We start from the raw sequence: 20,829 nt of genomic DNA, 5'->3' as shown, positions 1-20,829 counted from the left end.
CTTTGCCCCCTTTCCATTCGTTGTGGCATTTGACCATCCGTTGGTCAAGGCTAGAACCCCATCTCAGGCCCATCGTTGGGATTGGGGACCATTCCAATTTCCAAACACTACAAGGAAACTTAAACATCCGATCAATGTCCAGAAAGGGAGTCTATCTGCTGTGGGGAGTGTCCACATAAACTGTTATGTCCGTGAGAAACAGCTTTTGCCTCCACCTTGCATTCATTCAGGTGATGTTTGGTATCAATGTCATTTTTTTGAGAGAAAGCAGTGCTTCAAACAATACTTTTTTGTTTTTTACGGTTTTTCCGGAAAAAATGTTATTTTAGACCATGACTTGAAAATCGGGAAAGTGTGGTTTAGAGCAATGTCAAATTTAATATTTTTTTAAGAAAATGATGTATTATTATCAGTGATGCAATGATGTGGCATCATCTTGGATATTGGATAATATAGATTAATGTTAAAAATATTACTCCTAGTATTGATATCAAATAAAATCAGTGTTGTTTTCTAAGAAAACTCTTATGATGGTGCGCAATCCGGTCACTCCTAGCTAGCACTCGGGTGGCTTCCGAGAGGTACCTGAGATAAGGAAAGAGAAGAATCCTCGGGGGGTTTGCCCGGCGGGAACGCTCCGACGATTAAGTCAGTATTCTGAGTAAGAAGCAAGGAGAAGATAAAAGCTAAGAGTGAGGTAGCGCAAGAGATTTCAAGATACCCGTCTTCTGAGAATAGGCTCCTTATAACAGAATTTCGTTGCACCGGGCCTACTGGCCTCTGACAGGGCAGATACAACCGCCACTGTCAGCCTGCCACATCCGTTACATGCAAGGCTGAGGCGGCACGCGCGGGGTTGTTACTACTGGATCTGTGCCTGTCAGGTGTACGATACCCTCTAAAGGTGGCAGGCACGACCCTCTCTGGCAAGGGACATGGTGGCTATCCCAGATTTGTCGGGTACGGTGGTTGGGCAGGAGATCTTCCTGCGGTACGTCGTACTACCCCTTTGCGGGTTACCTTGTGTCGGGCTATCCCGTAAGTGGCGAGCTGCCTGTGGCAAGCTATGCCAAGCTGTCTGGCCCGAAGTGTTTTCACCCTGGGGCATCTAGAGATGGTGTGTTCCCGTCTGGGGGTGGCCCGAGGTCCATCGGGAGGAGCTCGGGCATCAAGGAAGGTCAAGGTACCCCGAACTCGGGGCACCCCGAAGTGCCTTAACCCTGGGGAGGAGGTGCAGGTAAGGCGGCTCCCGGTGAGTAGTTTATCCGCCCAGTTGCTGAGCTGAACTCGGTGGGACCTTCCCTCCGAGTTGTGGTTGCATCCGTTGCATTGTCACGCTGTCACTGTTTGAGCAAGGTCACGCCCACGTGTACCCGTGCTACGAGGTCGGGCCAAATCACCCTCCATCAATTGCCCCCCACTCCCTGCGCTGGCGGCGATGACCCAACGCGGGGAGGTCATGACGCGCCGGGTGGATTTGGCGTCGGTACTTATGCCACCCCGTTGCGTGCTCCGTCCAGTTGGACTGGTCTAGTGCCCGGTTCGATCAAGAGAGACCCGAGTCATGTCCAGTTTACGCGCGGACCTCACGCGATTTGGACTTCGCGGACGTCAAAAACGCGCTAAACCGTTTTCGCCTCGAGGAGCCCACAGCTGTGGCTATAAATAGGGGGGACCCTTGGCCATTTCTTCGCCACAAAGCTTTCGTCGTTAGTGTTTGAGCTCGCGCTAGAGGTCTCTTAGCTCGGGTCTTCTAGTTCGTCCCGTCCTCCCAGTCCAGTCACGTTCCTTTGGTGAGTTCTCCTGAGCTTCCTTTTCCCTTCCAGTTTGTTTCTTCCCTTCAGCTCGTTATGTCGTCTAGTGTAGATAGCCTCATCGACGAGCCCGAGGTGGGTACCTCGGCTCAGGGTGTCTCTTCTACCGCCCAGCCGTCCGATGTACGGGTGGCATCGGGTCATCTGGCATCCACCTCCCATCGAGGTCGGGTGCCAGATCAGTTCGGCCCTTCCACCATGACTCCGGAGAGACTCCAGGACCTCATACAGAGGTTTCACCTTCCTGGGGAGTACTCTTACAGTCTTCCTACCGGCAGCTTTCCATGGGAGCATGGTCCCAATGAGATCATGGTCTTCAGGGAGCAGTTAGTAGCCGGATTCCGACTCCCTCTCCACCACTTGATTACCGAGGTGCTGGTGCACTTCAACATTACTTTGGACCAACTTCACCCGAATTCCATACGGAATATAGTTGGGACCATTTCTCTTTGCTTTGACCGATCTCTCCCTATCGACTTGGACATTCTTAGCACCATTTTGGCCATAAAGAAGAGTGCTTTGGGCACTCTCCCCGGGCACAAACGGTCTTACTACCTGTCTCCCCGCCCGGGTTTCAAGCTTATGCACAGACTCCTGAGTAAGGTCCTGGCCTGGAAGCGGGACTACTTCGTAGTTCGGAGTAGCACGGGGTGGCCCTTCCTTACTGACTAGAGGGTGGCTGTTCAAGACCCCGGTGTCATCTTAGATGGGAAGACCAAGAAGGCACTCCAGATGTTGGCTCAGCTTGGGTTAAATTATAAAGACTTCACATCCGAAGAGAAGTTCGTCCAGGCCGACTTGAGCTGGGGTAGGTTTTGTTTTACTTCGGCTTTTTGTATGTATGTTTACTTCGGGATTGCTAATGTCGTGTTTTACTGCAGGTCCCATGGAGGCGGCGAGGATAGACAACTAGAGACTCTTCCGCTAGATGAAGAGAAAGAAACGTGTAGCCAAGAAGGCATGTGTTGAGTCTCCACAAGCCTCAGCCGAGACTCAAAGCCCAAGCTCCCAGGCACTCCACCTGTCATCGACCTGGAAGGAAACGCGGTGCCTCAGGGGCCCGAGGTGGTAGCGGAGTCCTCTTCTAAGCCCACCGAACCTACTGCTGAGAGCGCAGTCGAGGCTTGTGCTACAGAGGCTGCTACTAGGGCTCATCCTGCTGAAGCTACCGTTGAGGCTTCTAAGGAGTCCACTTGTGATGTAGAGATGACAGCGTCCAGCTCGGAGGGTCAGGGGAGCCAAACCGTCTTGAATCCCCAATGCAGCCTGAAGAAGAGCAAGCTGGCTGCATACCCGGGGGAGGTCAATGAGTGGGCTGATCTCACTCTTGGTCAGCTCGGGATCCGAGCTGCCACCCATACTATGGTGGTGAGTTTTTCTTTTTCTTTTTAACTGGTTTCCCTTTTGCAGGTGAACTCCGCCATTCGCGCCTTGACCCTTCAATCAGATCGGCATCTGAGGCGGTCTCTGGAGGCTGAGAAGTCATCCCGCGTAGCCCATACCGAACTGAGGGCAGTTCGCAGTTAGGTCCACCGCCTAGAGAGTGACGCCTTGGCTCATAAGAGCTTCATCGAGGTGCTAATGGCGGAGAAGGGCGAGCTGGCCCGAGATAAGGACAAGTTGAGGGCCGAGGTGAATGGGCTCAAGGTCGGCCAAGAGGCCTTGGGGCTCGAGGTGGACAGCCTCAAGGCTGAGCGGGACACCCTGAAGCTCGAGATGCAGGGCCTCAAGGAGGCAAAGGGGAAGTTGGAGCGCGAGGTGGAGTACCTCCAAGAAGATATTAAAGAGAAGACTGTGATCTTCGAGGATGCTCTCAAGGAGGCCAAAGCTCAAGCCGTCACCGGCTATGTCAGATCTTCAAGGTTTGACGATGTGATGACCGAGGCCTACCGCAGGGGCTTCAAGCTCAGTCGGTGGCTAATCAGGCATCTTTACCCCGACCTGGATACGAGTGCCATCACCACTTTGCGGATCACTGATGACATCGTACGTCAGTCAAAAGATGATCCAGACTCTGAGGACGAAGTCGCTAAAGATGAAGCAGAGGATGCTGGCCCAGTTGCTGCCCCCGAGGAGGCCTCTAGCAAAGACAACGGGCTTCCAAAATAGCTTGGTCCATGTATTTACAAACCTAGTCTTTTCCCTTTCTCTTTCTTGTAATCAAGACTTTTTTAATGAAATTTATGTAATGAAGAAATATTTTTTGCTAAGTGTTTGTGCAATTTATTTTTGCCGAAATGGTTGTCTCACCCCAAGCTGTTAACCTACCGAGTTGAACTCCCGGAGGGGGTGTTCCTTAACTGTCATCATGGTTCCGAACTGTTTAGTAGGGGTAGCCTTGTGTACACCAAGGTGAGTGACATAGTAGGGTATATGCCCGACCTGTCTACACCCAGGGTAGGTTGCCATTAGTTGTCCTTAACGGGATCAATTTGTTGCATGCCAGGGCGGGCTGTTCGTTACATGGTTCGTACCCGAGCCGCCTGCACCTTGGGCGCTGCAAGTACTTAGTTCATGCTGATGGAGCGACTAAGTCTTGTATGCTGCCGAGGTTTCTTTATTAGCTCAGCGTTTCAGCCCTTAGGCTGGAGGAGTGGCTCGTGGCCCACTCTCGGAGTCTGCCCATGCCATAGAGGCGACTGGGTCTTGTTGTGCCGAGGTCATGTCAGCTCGGTATTCTGGCCCTTAGGCTTTGGGACTGGCTCGTGGCCTACCCAATTCTTACAGATAGTATTGTCTTAAGTTGACAATATTCCATGCCTGAGGTATTAGTTTCCCTTCGAGGGTCTCAAGCTCGTACGTTCCTTCCCCGAGCACTCGTTTCACTCGGTAAGGTCCTTCCCTGTTGGACCCGAGCTTGCCAGCGTCGGGCTTCGGTACCATAACTTTATGAAGGACAAGGTCACCCACGCGAAGGTTCCACTTCTTGACCCTGGCATTATAGTACTGAGCTACTCTCTGCTGGTAGGTTGCGGTCCTGATGTACGCGAGGTCCCTTACTTCGTCGAGTAGATCGAGGTTTGTACGTAGCTCATCTTCGTTTGTCTGATCACTGTATGCTTCTAGTCGCAACGTAGGTACTTCGATCTCTACAGGGATCACTGCTTCGGTGTCGTAGGTGAGATTGAAGGGTGTTTCTCCCGTGGCAGTCTTCTCCGTGGTTCGGTAGGCCCATAGAACACTGGGTAGTTCATCTTCCCATATTCCTTTAGCTCGGTCCAGCCGTGCCTTTAGTCCGCGGAGGATGGCTCTATTCGTGACTTCTGCCTGGCCGTTTGCTTGAGGGTGTGTGATTGAAGTAAAATTCTGTCGGATTCCCATGTCTTGGCACCAGTCTTGAAATTTGATGTCCTCGAACTGCTTGCCGTTGTCAGAAATCAATACCCGAGGTAATCCGAAGCGGCACACGATGTTCTTCCAAAAGAAATTTTGAACATTTCAGGCTGTGATCGTTACAAGGGGTTCGGCTTCTACCCACTTGGTAAAGTATTCCACTGCTACTTCTAAGAACTTCCTCCCACCCATTGCTGGCGTGAATGGCCCGAGTACATCAATGCCCCACTGTGCAAAGGGCCACGGGCTGGTGAGATACTTGAGGTCGGCAGCGGGTTGGTGGTGAATATTGGCATGTCTCTGGCATTTATCACATTTTCTAACGAGCTCAATAGCGTCTGCCTTCATTGTTGGCCAATAATATCCCTGTCGGAGTGCCTTCTGGGCGAGGGCCCTGCCCCCCAAGTGCCCGCTGCACAACCCCTCATGAGTGTCGCGGAGTACGAGCTCGGCTTTGGTTGGTTACAAGCAATGCAGGTAGGGAAGCGTGTAGGATCTCCGGTATAGCCGTTCGTCTATCATGACGTATTTGGCTGCCTGGTGCTGCACCCTTCTAGCTGCATTGCGATTTGCAGAGAGGGTCCCGTGTAGCAAGAAGCTCGCGAGCGGGTCAATCCAGCTCGGCTCTGCTTGAACGATGAGAGCGACCTCCTCTGCCCCCTCGAGAATGCTAGGCCGAGGCAAGTTCTCTATGTATACGGTTCTCATGGTGATGTCGCTGGTGCTGGCAAATCTGAACAGGGCATCGGCCTCAGCGTTCTCCGACCTTGGGATTTGCCTGATAAAGTGTGACTGGAAGTTGAGCAGGGCCTCTCTGACTTTGGCTAAGTAGGCGATCATGGTTGGCTCGCGAGCTTCGTACTCGCTGGTGACCTGGTTGACCACGAGCTGGGAGTCGTTGCAGATAACGATGTGCTTGGCTTTTACTTCTCTGGCTAGAGCTAGTCCTGCTATCAACGCTTCATACTCCGCTTCATTGTTAGATGCCGCGAACTCGAAGCGTAGCGCATACTCCAGTTTCGTGCCACTTGGGCCGTGTAGAACTATTCCGGCTTCGCTGCCCTGTTGGTTTGAGGAGTCATCTACGTGAAGGATCCAGGGCTCCTCATCCCAGCTCGCGCTTGACCGAACTAGGAGAGATGCCACACTGGCTGCTACCTCACGGGGCTCAGACTCGACCGACGTGGGAGCTTTGGGCTCACCCGAGCTGGGAGCCTCGTGCTCAACCGGCCTGAGGACTTCGGAGCTGAATGTGCACTCAGCGATGAAATCTGCTAAGGCTTGGGCCTTAATGGCAGTTCGCGACTTGTATTGGAGGTCGTGCTCGTTGAGCTCAACGACCCACTTCATCAGTCAACCAGAGACCTCGAGCTTAAGTAAGACTTGCCTCAAAGGTTTGTCGGTGAGAACAATAACAGTGTGAGCCTGGAAGTACGGGCGGAGCTTCCGAGCTGCAATTACCAGTGCGTATGCTAGCTTTTCTATCTCTGGGTATCTCGTCTCTGCTCCCTGCAATACTTTACTAACATAATAGATGGGTCGTTGAACCCGATCTACTTCCTTTATTAGTACCGAACTGACCACTTTGTCGCTTGCCGAGAAGTACAGTTCTAAAACATCGCCCACCTCGGGTCGGGTTAAGATCGACATACTAGTAAGGTATTTCTTGAGCTCGTCAAACGCGAGCTGACAGTCTTGGGTCCATTCGAACCTTTTGCTCTTGATTGCCTTAAAGAACGGTAGATAGCGGTCCGCCGATTTGGACATGAAGCGGCTCAGGGCGGCTATGCGGCCATTCAACCTCTGAACCTCCTTCAACTTCCGGGGTGGTCTCATATCTAAGATGACCCTAATTTTGTCCGAGTTGGCCTCAATGCCGCGCCGGTTAACGATGTATCCTAGTAACTTGCCCGAGGTCACACTGAATACACACTTGTTTGGTTCAGTCTCATATTAATACACAAAATTTCAAAAACATAATGCAAATCTTGTATTAATTCATGTGAAAATTGAGTTTTGACGACCATGTCTACATAGCATTCTACTTTTTTGCCAATTAATGGCACAAACAACTTATTCACAAGTCTTTGGAAGGTTGCCCCTGCGTTTTTCAACCCGAAGGGCATAACCTTGTAACAGTATAGACCGAACTCCGTGATGAAGGCAGTATTTTCTTTGTCCATCGGGTCCATCTTGATTTGGTTATAGCCCGAATAGGCATCTAAGAAACTTAGCAACTCGTGCTCTGAGGTCGCGTCCACCAAGCGGTCAATTCTGGGGAGCGGGAAGCAGTCTTTTGGGCAAGCCCAGTTTAGGTCGGTGTAGTCGATGCACATGCACCACTTGCCGTTGGCCTTCTTTACCAGGATGGGGTTGGCCACCCAACTAGGGTAGTGGACTTCTCTTATGAAGTCAGCTGCGAGGAGCTTCTCGACCTCCTCGTCGACCGCTTTCCACCGCTTCGGGGCTAGGTTGCGTTTCTTCTGTCTAATGGGCCTAACTATAGGATCAGTATTCAGCTTGTGAGTTATAAGGGGGTCTATACTGGGCATCTCTGTTGCGGACCATGAAAAAATATCTAAATTTTGAAGTAAGAAGCTTACCAGTTTGGATCGTAGAGGTTCCTGGACGGAAGCACCGATCTGAAGCGTTCGAGCTGGGTCGGCTGCTGAGGTCAGGACTGTGACTGTTTCTTCCATGGGCACGGCTCGTTCTTCGCTTTGCTCCGTAGGCCGCTCCAGTTCGAGGCCATCGGCCACCTTGGTCTTTCCCTTCAGGGCGGCGACATAGCACTTGCGGGACTCGAGCTGGTCGCCCCGCGCTACTCCCACACTGAAGTCTGTTGGGAACTTCATAGCCAAATGATAGGTGGAAGCCACCGCCCATAGGACATGGGTGATCGGTCGATCTATTATGGCATTGTATGGGGAGGGGGTCGCGACCACTAGGAAGTCGTGGTTGAATCTAGCTACGCAAGGCCATGTGCCGACTTCCACAGGTACTGTTATTTTCCCAAGGGGCCGTACTTCTTCTTTGCTGCCAAAGGAGTGTCTGTGGGCTTCAAGTTACTTCTCTGCAATTGAAGCTGGTCGAACGCAGCTTTGAAGAGGATGTCGGCCAAACTGCCCGAGTCAATGAGTATGCGCCTGACCTCGAAGTCGTGTATTCTCAGCTTTACCACGAGGGCATCATCGTGGGGATAGTGGACCCCTCGCGCATCGTATTATGTGAAAAAAATTGGCTCCTCTGTCCTCGGCCGCTTTGGAGGATTCTGTTCTTCCCGGGCGGCCTCACGAACTGATGTCCGAGCTACTGCTGAAGTACACCCCGCAATGATCGAACCTCCCACTATCATGTGGATGGTCCCTCGAACCGGCCTCTCCTCCGGAGGCTGCCTCTGCAGCTGTTCGGTTGGCCTGCTGCTGGACTCGGGAGCATCCCTACCGTGCTCCCCTTACCGACCTGTTTTATTGCTATTATTATTATTATTTTGCACAAAGTTTCTCAAATATCCGCGACGGATGAGCTCCTCAATCTCGTCGCGGAGATTTTTACAATTCTCGGTGCTATGACCGTGATCTCTGTGAAAACTACAGTACAGATTCTTATTTCTCTCATTGGGATTTCCCCTCAAACGGAATGACCACTTCACATATGGGGCGTCCTTGATCGCCACCAGGATTTCATCCCGCTTCACGTTCAGTGGGGTGTAATCAGTTCGGTCCACTACAGGAGCTCAAAATGACTGACTTGGCTTTGTCCCCCGAGCTGCATCCTTTTTCTTTCGGCTGTCCCCTTGACCGGAAGGCTCACCTTCCCTCTTCCTCTTTTCGGGCGCGCCCTCGCCTTTCTGGTTGATCTCCTCTTCGGTGGCTATGAACCTGTCTGCGAGCTTAAGAAACTCGGTTATGGTTGCTGGTTGGTTGACGACCATGTTCCATTTGAACTCTTTGTGTGTCACACCTTTCTTGGCTGCTGCAAGGTGCACGGTGGGGTTCAGGCGCGGTATCTGCATACAAGCATCGTTGAACTGCTTGATGTAGCCCCGGATGGACTCTCCCTCTCTCTAAACTATGCTAAGGAGGCTTTCTTCGGTCTGCGGATACCGCTTGCTAGTAACGAAGTGGGACGTGAAGGTTTGCGTGAACTGTGTCCAACTTCTTATTGATCCGGGCGCCAAGTTCTGGTACCATGTGCGGGCTGCTCCCCTGAAAGTGGTGGAGAAGGCCACGCCCATGCATGATTCACTGGCTCTTGCTAGGTGCATCTGCGACTGGAAAGCATCTATGTGATCACTCGGGTCGAACGACCCGTTGTACTTGTCAAGAGGGGGGGAGCTTGAAGTCTTTAGGCATCGGGACTGCCAGGAGCTTGAGAGATAAGGGGGATTGAACTGAAAGGAGGGGAGCTTTGACTTCGGCCGAGCTTACCTCTTCTTTGCCCCCGAGTTCGGGCAAATCGCGGGTGACAGATCGGCGAGCTCGGCGGTGGCGTCTCTGCTTCTTGGTGGGCTCGGCATTTGTGCTGCTCACCTCTGTGCTGTCAGGAATGGTTTGTGTAGGAAGTAGCTCGGGCCGCTGGTGGTGGCTGCGGACAGAGGGATCTTGCTTGGAGTCTGCAGCTAGGATCTCAAACCGGTTCTCATGGAGCGGGGTTTCAAACTTCGATTGCCGAGGTGATGTAGACTTGGCGAGCTGGGGTCCTCCCGACTTGACCGCCTGCGGCGAGACCGGGGTAGCCGGTCTTTCTTGTCTGCCGTGGGAGGAGGCCTGGCTTTTAGGAGGGTTTTGGGGGGCTTCTCCTTGGCAAGAGGGGCATTCGTCCTGGCGGCAAGACCTAGCTCGCTGTGAGGCTGGGTGCCGAGGCGGGAGCTGCGGCTGCTGAAGCTGAGGTTGAGGCAGCTGGGGGAACTGCTGCTGGTAGTGGTACTGGGAGATGTGGTGTAACACTTGCTGCTGATAGAGCTGGTGTTGCTGGAGCTGCTGCACTTGGGCTTGCATGGCCCGCATGCATTGCATCAGGTCGTCGAGCTGGATCTAGCTAGTCACCAGAGGAATGACAGTCGATTCAGCAAAGGTCGTTTCTACAGAGGAAGGAAGGGGAACACCCACAGGCGCCGTTGCTCGCGGCACGTTCAGGCTGGGGACTCCATCCACCGAGAGATGAATGGTGAACTGCCCTATGTAGACTGTGGGAACCTGGGGTTGTTCCCTGGAGTTATCCATCTCCATGCTTCGTCCAACGTTGCTTGAGGAAGCCATGAGTGTTGAGTTTTTTCAAGGAAAAAAAGAACTGTGAAGGTTTGGAGAAAGGCCTTTTGAAGCGTTTCCCATAGACGACGCCAAATGATAGTGCACAATCCGGTCACTCCTAGCTGGCACTCGCATGGCTCCTGAGAGGTACCTGAGATGAGGAAGGAGAAGAATCCCCGGGGGGTTCGCCCGGCGGGAACGCTCCGACGATTAAGTCAGTATTCTGAGTAAGAAGCAAAGAGAAGATAAAAGCTAAGAGTGAGGTAGCACAAGAGATTTCAAGATACCCCCGCCTTTTGAGAATAGGCTCCTTATAACAGAATTCCGTTGCACCGGGCCTACTGGCCTTTGACAGGGCAGGTACAACCGCCACTGTCAGCCTGCCACAGCCGTTACAGGCAGGGCTGAGGTGGCACGCGCGGGGTTGTTCCTGTTGGGTCTGTGCCTGTCAGGTGTACGATACCCTCTAAAGGTGGCAGGCACGACCCTCTCTGGCAAGGGACATGGCGGCTGCCCCTGATTTGTTGGGTACGGTGGTTGGGCAGGAGATCTTCCTGCGGTACGTCGTACTACCCCTTTGCGGGTTACCTTGTGTCGGGCTATCCCATAAGCAGCGAGTTGCCTGTGGCAAGCTATGCCGAGCTGTCTGGCCCGAAGTGTTTTCACCCTGGGGCATCTAGAGATGGGTCGGTGTGTTCCCGTCTGGGGGTGGCCCGAGGTCCATCGGGAGGAGCTCGGGCATCAAGAAAGGTCACGGTACCCCGAACTCGGGGCACTCCGAAGTGCCTTAACCCCGGGGAGGAGGTGCAGGTAAGGCGGCTCCCGACAAGTAGTTTATCCGCCTAGTTGCCGAGCTAAACTCGGTGGGACCTTCCCTCCGAGTTGTGGTTGCATCCGTTGCACTGTCACGCTGAGTCACTGTTTGAGCAAGGTCACGCCCACTTGTACTCGTGCTGCGAGGTCGGGCCAAATCACCCTCCATCAACTTATGTAATAACACAAGTTCTAAACAAAAAATAAACACCATTTTCTGAAAAAATCATGCTTATTACTCCATATGCCCAATACTGTTTTTTATGAGAAAAACAATGCGATATTGCCAATACGATGCCTAACACCTACTCAAAAACTGAATTGAATTTCGTGAATAATCAAATATGGAGAAACATGACCTCTCTTGGATTGGAGTGTATAAATTGGATGTTGGAACAGCACCCCCCCTTCAGCTACAATGTTGCCATGTTCGATGCTGCATGGCCCGCGTCGGAGACTTTGACATTGGAGCTTGGACCGAGACAGAGAGTGTGTGTGTTAAAACTGAACTATATGAAAGAAAAGACGTTGAGACTTGAGACCTTGGAGTTTTTAGATAACGAAGGTTGGATCATTTTGAGTCAGAGGGAGGGAGCCTCTCTATTCTAATTTGACCCTGCCTGGAATCTTTTTCCCATAATATTAACACGTTAGGTTGATGTCAGTTTCTTTCATTAATTCTTCTCTCACTCTCGTTAATATATTTACATATTTTATGTATATAGAATGACGTCTGACAATGCGGTTATAATTAATATAGAAGCCACACCCATATTACAACTGCAATAATTAATTATTATCATTAATGATCTATTTATGAATATGAAGCCAAGTATAGGTAGATATTAAAAAATAAAAACACCTTTTCTCTCACTCTCTCACACATACGTACAATTATGTTGGTTTTTTACTTTTTACACTTTACAATCACCAGGATTGTTGGATGGGTAATCTCAATCAGACATGGAAAATATTTCATGAAAAATACATGGAAAATAATTCACGAAGGTAGTAGTATACTGTGGATAGGCGTGGACAGAGTTTTCGTGAGCAGGAGATTCGGAGTCGTAAATGTAAGACATTGATTTGGAAGTTGGAATAGGCGGTATCTGAGCTGGTGGACAGATTTTGAATGGTAGTTGTTGAATCATGAAAGAGGGTGGGGGCGAGGGGCAGGGCAGTACTCATGGTCATGGGCTGATGGGCACTTCCGAGTTCCGATCGACATTCCCAACCCATTGCCGTTGCCCACCCTTCGACTCCCTGACCTGATCTGACCTTTTCTCCACCGCGGCTTTCCTTCAGCTCTACTAGAACAACTACACACCTCATGCCAATTGATGAATTCAGTCAGCATCGTATTCACTCCTGAAAGCCAAAAGGCCAGATGATTAATTTTCTGTGTCTCTGCAGTGTCCCTTTATTTTATTATTATATTTCGTTCATGTATAATATAAAATAAAATATTACAAGTCAAAGGAACTTGGCGTACGATACCTATCAGTGACGCGAGCTTGCAGTAAGAAGAAAGAAGGGAAAGACATGATTTTGTATTTTTGTACAAACAAACTACGAACGACGAAACAGTCGGACAGTTGATAAAACTAACAAAACACGAAACATGTGGATGTGGCATGATTTAAGTGTTTGAAGATGTTAAAAGCTCATGGACTCCTCCATCTCACATGGGTTATGGATCCTGGTTCCTGGATCATCATTGACAAGCTTGTTAGACTAGCAAGCTGGAGTTGACCTCTTGTTACTCGTCCTTTCATCCATAGATATACTATATAACGTTATAAACCACATATCATGCATATATATGCATCCTAGAGACCTGCATAGATTTGGCTCTCTACTCCCATTTCAGGTTTGAACAAGTTCGCCTCATCACTATCCTTTGTCATTATAATATTTGTTTCTATAAGCATTAATCTCGTTGTTGTTCTCACTCAAAGGCTTAAAGGTCAACAAATTGTTTGAGAAGGAAACGAGATTGAATCTGGAGGTTGCAACTTGGAAGAATACATAATGAGGCAACCGTTTCTTGCTCAATCTTCTCGACAGTCTGTTAGTCCTTCTCTTCTCCTATGTTTGTACGTTGGGCACTTCTTTGCAAGATGGGGAGCAAGGTACGTTTCTACCCATCTCTCCCTTCCTCAAGATTTATTTCAATCTTCTCTTCCTTTACAAATTTGATTTCTCTGCTGCATCTTAGCTTCCTTTTTTTTCCTTCCCTCCCCTCCTCCCCCTCCTTTTCTGTAATGGTTTCTTTTTAATCTTAATCCCTTTCTTTATGAACCCGTGTTGCTTGAACTATGGCTCTGGCTCTGTTTTTTATGCCTAAACACATCATACTGCTGAAAAAAATTCTCTTTTTTTTTATTTTATTTTCATCTACCAATTCTTTTGACCATGGACTGTCATCCTGATTGCGCTAAAATTGATAATGAGAAGTTCCTGATCCTAACTATGCATATACATCAATTGAGAAAAGAAGAAAACTATAGATAAGATTTAAGCCGTTGAATGGGAATAATAAATGGCAACGTATTGACATATGGTTTGGCTTTGACACGATTCCTCCTTCTCTTGCTTGCAGAATGTGGGAATTCTCTGTTGGGTTATACATGATCGACATTTGGCCAGATTCTTTACTCTTTGCTGCTATTTATGGCGTCGTGGAATCTGCCTCCACTGCACTATTTGGTCCCATCATTGGACGATGGGTGGATAGATTGACATACGTGCAGGTTGTCTAGCCTTCTGAATTGATATTGAATCGAATGCATGATGTTTGTGTGCCCCTTCTATTTATCAATCTAGACTTCTCGATTGACCATCCTATTTCGCTAAATTCTATCAATAGATTGTTTTAACCACTCGTTCAGGAGAAAGAAGTTGGAAGATTAGTGTTGGTGCTTTAACTGTCTAGTGACTAACAGAGTCCATCGTTGACAGTTGATAATGTAAGTATTGCCATGAATATATGTATAAAGACCACTCTCTTGGTAACTGGCTGTTCAATATGTAGCTTACTTACCCAGTGCTTCATTAATTCGTGGGTGGTCATACCCGTTGTGGAGCATGAAGGGGTATAGTGTCTTGTCTTGTGATCCCCTGTACAGAATTATAATGGTTTATATATGCCAATTTCATCAAGACATTTTAAATACTGTTTCATTTTATCTGGTAGGTTCTCCGACTCTGGTTGTTGACCCAGAATCTCTCTTTCATTATTGCTGGTGGAGCGGTAGTAGCTTTACTGGTCTACTCAAGCTTGAAATCAACATCTTTTGTGGCATTCATTTCACTTGTTGTTTTAACTAATATTTCTGGAGCAGTTGGTGTGCTATCAACTCTGGCTGGAACCATCTTGATTGAAAGAGAATGGTAAAAGATTGATGATTTTAGATTTTCAAACCTAAATAAATCAGTGTAGATATCTTATTCTTCCACAGGGGAATTCAAGACCAGTCTTGAAACATAGATTGTTGTTGAATTTTTGTTCCTGATTAGTAAAAGCAAATGTAGTGTCCCAAAGTTATGTTGCCAATATTAAAGAAAGAAAGACCTCTATTATTTTTTCCAAAAATGAAATTATGTTGAATTTACAGGGTGGTGGTGATTTCTGAAGGACAGCCTCCCGAAGTACTGACAAAAATGAATGCAGTTATCCGACGGATTGATCTAGTCTGCAAACTATTTGCCCCTGTCTGTACTGGGTTCATTATCAGCTTTATATCACTTAAAGCATCAGCAATGACTTTAGCACTTTGGAACACTATATCTGTTTGGTTGCAGTATTGGCTTCTAATGTCTGTATATAATGGAATTCCATCTCTAAGTGAAAGAGGCCAAAGGAGGATCACAAGGCTTGTACCAAATGATCAATTAGAAGAAACATCTATTTCTCAGGATACAGAGGTCTTGCTTTCTAATGTGGAAAGTCATTCAGGAGTAGGAGAACAAGGAAGGACTAGTAACCTTATTAATCGCATCTTGAGTATCCCATGCATTGAAGCATGGATTGTGTACTTGCAGCAAGATGTTGTGCTCCCAGGAGTTGCTCTAGCTTTACTATATTTTACCGTACTGAGGTGATTCCTGCTTGATATCATCATTCTGTTTTTCCCTTCTGTTCAAGTTAAAATCTAGAAAAAAAAAATTGATGATAGATTGGATGGTTAGGGTGGGATGATCAGATAAGGTCTTGATAATACAATGTAATTTTCTGATTTCACTTTGAGTTCTTGACAATTTCAAGTCTTATATTGGACTCTTGCTGCAGCTTTGGAACATTAATGACAGCTGCTTTGGAATGGATGGGTATACCTGCTTATGTTATTGGCATTGCACGAGGAGGAAGTGCCACAATTGGAATAGCGGCAACAGTTCTGTACCCAATCATACAATCACATATTTCAACTCTTCGAACAGGATTATGGTCTATCTGGACTCAGGTATCCAATTCAATTAAAATATACACTATAGACAGTTCACCAGAGATGTTGGTTGCTCTAGTATAACCCATGTCCTTTATATCTTTTAACCTAATTCAACTCAACAAAGCCTTGTCCAACTATGTGGGGCCAGATATCCATGTCTATAAGGGTTTGAAAAAGGTTTTAATGTGAGCTCCAAAACTGTTATAACCCTCCTTTAAATGGGCTTGGGACCAACAGTGTAAAACAAGATCAACACCGCCAGAGCTCCTTGTGAGAATCTTGAACTACTTAGATAGCAATAAGTCAGGAAGAGTTGGTTTTGGTGAGAAGAAATATGGACCATGCTCCTCAATATGATGTATATGGATGGTTCATAGCTAGAGGTTTCCTAGGATGGATCTTGTTCCAACCACCTAACATGGAGTTGGATGTCGGTATATAGAAACAACATGGTGGGACCTAGATATCTTTATTCATGTCCTCTTGAGAATATTTTATTTATGTTTTTATAATGAAGTTTTGTTTTGGTTTACTTGTTTTCCTTTTGCCATTGAAAGTGCTATATAAATGACAGGGTGCAAATTCTTTCAGACTAACATGATTCACACTAAGCTTCTGTCATTGTTTTTCACCAGTTGTTTGATAACTAATAATTTTCTTGCATATCCATTTCTATAAGTGATGGAATTTCAATGTTTTTTTTTTTCTCCAAAAGTAATGACATGTTTACCAGACACAAAATCAGACAATTTTTTTGTGCCTAGGTAAATTCAATCTTATTTCTCTATGTTTCCTAAATACTTCCTAGATATCAATGTTTTGAACAATATTGATTTTTTTCTGCAGGGTATTGAATTTGTTGCTCCTAGACATTCCATTATTTCTCTAGGGCGGGTGAAAGAATATAAAATTTAAACAAAATATTTGTTCTGATTTGGCTTCATTCTGATACATCCATTTCAAATTTATTATACATGTTGAAAGTGATAATTAAGGAAATCTAGTCGTACTATAGGACATTAGTAGAGCTTGTTTTTCAAGTTAGCCAAGAGTAGAACAGAAATGTAAAATTCAACAGTTTAAATCCTTTTAGAATTTTGTTTTTCTCACTCTAGACCATGCTATGTTATCTTTCTTATAGAAATTTATTGATTAATACTTGCTGGCTTGTTGCAGTGGATCTTTCTGCTTGTATGTGTTGCTTCAGTATGGGTTCAAAATGGACAAATCTCAGCCTGGATGCTGATGGGTGGGGTAGCAGCATCTCGTCTTGGATTGTGGATGTTTGACTTATCTGTTATCCAACAAATGCAGGTAAATAAACTGTCATTGGACTTTTTACTATCATTTGGTGGTTCCTTTTCTTGTGATGGACAAGAAAAAAATGTCTGGCAGTTCGCTATATTATAGTGAAGAGTTTGATCTTCTAAATCTCAGTGCATTCATTTCTGATGCATCTTCTACATTTATGTAATTCAGTTTCAACTTTATTGGTTGAAAAGTTCCACGTTTCATTCTTTAGTCTTTTTCTTTCTTCTAATCTTTTAGGTGATTTTGACCAGGATCATGTTCCTGAATCTGATCGTTGTGTTGTGGGAGGTGTCCAGAACTCACTTCAGTCTATGTTGGATTTATTAACTTATATAATGGGAATAATCATCTCAAATCCGCAGGTACTTTATCCTCATACATAGTTCTTCTCACATAGTGCAGTAGTATGAAATGATTTAAGCACATAGTGCAGTAGTAAGAAATTAAAGTATGTTTCCGTACATCATAATTCTGTACAAAAAGGCATGATCTGCTGCAAGTTGAAGGGGTAGAAGAGCTAGGGGCAGATTGAAAAGGAATTGGGTTGAATTAGTAAGAAATGATTTAAGAACCCATAATTTAATGATGGATATGGCACTGAACAGAATGGAATGGCAAAACATAATTCATGAAGCCAACCTCATATAGTTGGGGCAAGGCTTTGATGGTGATGATTCATATCAACCAAACTACTGAATTTTCTAGATTTGTAATTAGGTAAGTCATATCTCACTGCAACTGCAATGCCAGTTAAAATGGGTTTAGAACAAATACATAAGATGAGATGGGCCAAGTCATGAGGAACCCTGTTGTTGAGCTGCCTATTTAACTATTTATGATTTCTATCCAATGATTTAGATGTCACTGCAATTGAAAGGATAGTTAAACATTTATGTTAAATAAAACAAAAAAGTTATTAGGTCTAAAAGAATTCTGGCTTCTTGATTCAAAAGAAGGTATGCAATGAATTGAGCTAGCTTTTTTTTTTTTTTTTTTATTGGTAATAAGTTGAGCTAACTTGATTCAATTCCTTCTTCATAAACTCAGCTTGATTGAGTGAAGCTTGATCTCAAATTTCCAGACTTGTGAGCCTGGCCCGAGCCTTAATTGAGGTTTCTTGGCTAAATGAGCATAATTAAACTAAGTTTAGAGGGTTCAACACAGTTTAGATTAAAGCTGGTTCAGGTACTATAATATATATTGATATAACAGATAAGGAATATAATGTTATAGTTTACTTTCAGCTTTTTGTTTCTTTTTATTGGATAATTGTAGGCGTTTTAATTGTGGAACCTATATAGGTTCATGATTTTGAGCTTACATGGGCTTATGGGAAATGGTTAAACACTAAAATGTGCCAAACCAAACTGAGCATGAGTTCACTACCCCTAGGATTTTTGTGATCTCGAGACAAAGTTGAGATCAGCTTGTAGTTTGTCAACCTGATCTGAGTGTAGACATGCTCAGCACAGCTTGGCTTGTTTGAATTCCTGCCAAAGAGAGAAAACCTGAATTTCGGTATAAACTCAAGCTGTGGGATTTCCAGAAATTGCTAGGTCTGTCCCTATTCATTAACTATAGTCTTTGCAGTTTGCATAAAGGTTCCTTCTGGATAAAGAGACAAATTACTCTTACAAGAGAATCATCATCATCATCATCTAAGCGTTTTCCCAACTTGTGGGGTTGGCAACATGAAGCCTGTCCTGCCATTCTGTTAAATTATGAGCCGTTAAACCATTCTTACTACTTCAATCAATATCCTTTTTGGTCTGCCCCTAGCACTTATAGCCCTTCCAACTTCAATCCCAATAATACAAGGACTAACTCGTATAACAAACCCAAAACAAGAAAAAAAAGGAGAAAACTTTAAGTTTACCACAGTTCTCCTATGGTAAAGTACTTGGGAGAAAATCTATTTAGGCTAACATTGGGATTTGTCTGCACTCTGCACTACCAAGTGTAATTTCATATCCATATAGATATCAACAAGATTGACATAATTTAGCATCTTTTCCTTATTATTGAGGGATGGTCATTTAAGCCTGCTTTTGGCTCTTCATTTGTCCAGTACTGTCTTAAAACCATTTCTCACTGCGTGTCCTATATCCTTCTCTATGTGGTCTTCAACCTGCATTACTCCTTATTGGTGCTGACTAAACTATCTTGAGAGCATATACTTGTTGTGTTAATGAAAATATATAGGGGCATTTGTTTTTAGTAACTTGATTAAGAAGTAATAACAAATTAGTCCACTATCTTTCTTCAGGACCCATTACCATGTTAGTGTTATATATTGACTTAATGCTATTATTGGCTATTAAATAGAGAAGGTCCAGGCATTGGGCTTCTCCATGAAAGAAGCCAAGACCAGTTTCTTGTACAGAAAACTCATTTCGCACTCTTGAATTTGGAGACCGGGGGGGGTATTATAGCACGATATGGTACCATATCTAATTGTAACATTCAGGTGGTTCGTATGAACTAAAAGCAAGGGCTTGGCATCTGTACAGCAATTAAAGCAACTGGAATTTGGAAAGAATTGTTCTGTACTGTATGAAATCTAAGGTCATTGTCCAGATGGGGAAAGTTTCCCTCAGGATTTTGGCTTCTATTCCCGAAATTAATAGACTGGAGTTTTTCTTGATCTCAAATTTTCCTATCATTGCCTGATACTAAGGTTCCAATGTGATGGTTTTAACCCGAGGGACAACCCTGGCTGCATTTTGTTGGCCAACTTATACAGGATCCTTCCACAATGTTGAGGTTCATTAGTTGTTTACCTGTTTTTGATAGAGTAGATAGATGGAGATATTAGTCCTTACTGTTGTTTCATTATGGTGAGCTGTTGCTACCATGTTTTCTTAAATTACCTGAAAACAAACAGGAATCTCTGTGTAAGGATATTAGAGGGGAAGAAAACAGAGAAAGAATTCTCCTTACCATAGAAAAGCTAGGATATAAATGTCCTTGTTTTCTTTCAACATTTATATCATCTAGGGTGAGAGGACATGTTGTGGACGACAGCTTCATTTCTTCCACTTGCAAAAAATACTATAAACATACTAACTTGTTCTCTAATACTGATATTCTTCAGGACTTCGGGAAGTTGATAATTTTGTCATTTTCATCAGTAACACTGGCTGCAGCACTCTACACGCTACATGCTTACCGCGTCCGAAAGCACCTTTTTCACTTCGAGAAACTGATTGTGTCAATCCATTGGTTGTTAAGGGCATCATGATCAATACAAGAAGGACGTGGTAGAATATCCATTTTCATTGGGTTCAAGTAAAAAAGAAGAAAAACAGAGCAACAGGAATTTGTATTTCTGAGCTGAGAATGGTACTAGAAAAGGTGAATGATCTGAGGCTGTTATTCCGCAGGCTGTAAATATTATCCTGTAACAACGACCGTGCATGCAATACTGGATGGACAGTAATAAGTAATTTAGACTTCAGAGGAGCCAAATGTTAAAGAGAGTTATGATCAAATTTGACTGCAAAACTTTATAACCAATAGGCCACAAATTGACCTCGTAAGCTAAAGTTGCAGACTTGCAGCCTTTAATGGGCTGTTTGATAAAGGCTGAAGTGGCTGAGCTGAATGACTTATATAATGCCTTTTCTTTTAGTAGATAAGCCTTTCAGCCGTTATCAAATGGCCGGCCCCTTGGTCATAAACCTAATTCTGGGCTTCTGGCCCGCTAAACAGGGTTAAACCCAGAATACAAAATGAAGTGGTTTTACACTGATTGCTTACAGGTTCAGTATTTCTTCTTCGAAGGGCTTGGGGGTCAAAGAGCAAGACCCCATTACTATTGTAAAACATAACAGCAATATGAAGGCTGAGTGTGAGTCT

The 20,829-nt window shown here is 45.7% G+C and overlaps 1 protein-coding gene across 2 annotated transcripts; it reads left to right on the top strand.

Annotated features, from left to right (window-relative positions):
- The first annotated feature begins 12,245 nt into the window (after positions 1-12,245).
- LOC104602493 (solute carrier family 40 member 2-like) lies at positions 12,246-20,462 on the top strand. 2 transcript variants are annotated; one of them, XM_010266204.3, is made up of 9 exons: positions 12,246-13,082; positions 13,171-13,344; positions 13,815-13,965; positions 14,409-14,605; positions 14,830-15,312; positions 15,504-15,675; positions 16,837-16,974; positions 17,223-17,333; positions 20,066-20,462. In XM_010266204.3, the coding sequence occupies exons 2-9, from the start codon at positions 13,244-13,246 to the stop codon at positions 20,210-20,212; spliced, it is 1,500 nt and encodes a 499-aa protein (XP_010264506.1). In that variant the 5' UTR covers positions 12,246-13,082; positions 13,171-13,243; the 3' UTR covers positions 20,213-20,462. The 2 variants fall into 2 exon arrangements, with proteins under 2 accessions (XP_010264506.1, XP_088753220.1); XM_088897094.1 differs by lacking the exon at positions 12,246-13,082 and having other exon boundaries at positions 13,089-13,344.
- The last annotated feature ends 367 nt before the right edge of the window (positions 20,463-20,829 follow it).

The sequence above is a fragment of the Nelumbo nucifera genome, chromosome 2 (genome assembly GCF_055504915.1).
Source record: "Nelumbo nucifera cultivar China Antique chromosome 2, China Antique-T2T, whole genome shotgun sequence".
Classification (NCBI taxonomy): domain Eukaryota; kingdom Viridiplantae; phylum Streptophyta; class Magnoliopsida; order Proteales; family Nelumbonaceae; genus Nelumbo; species Nelumbo nucifera.
The sequence above is the reverse complement of the archived record's forward strand: the minus strand, read 5'-3'. Positions and strand labels throughout refer to the sequence as shown.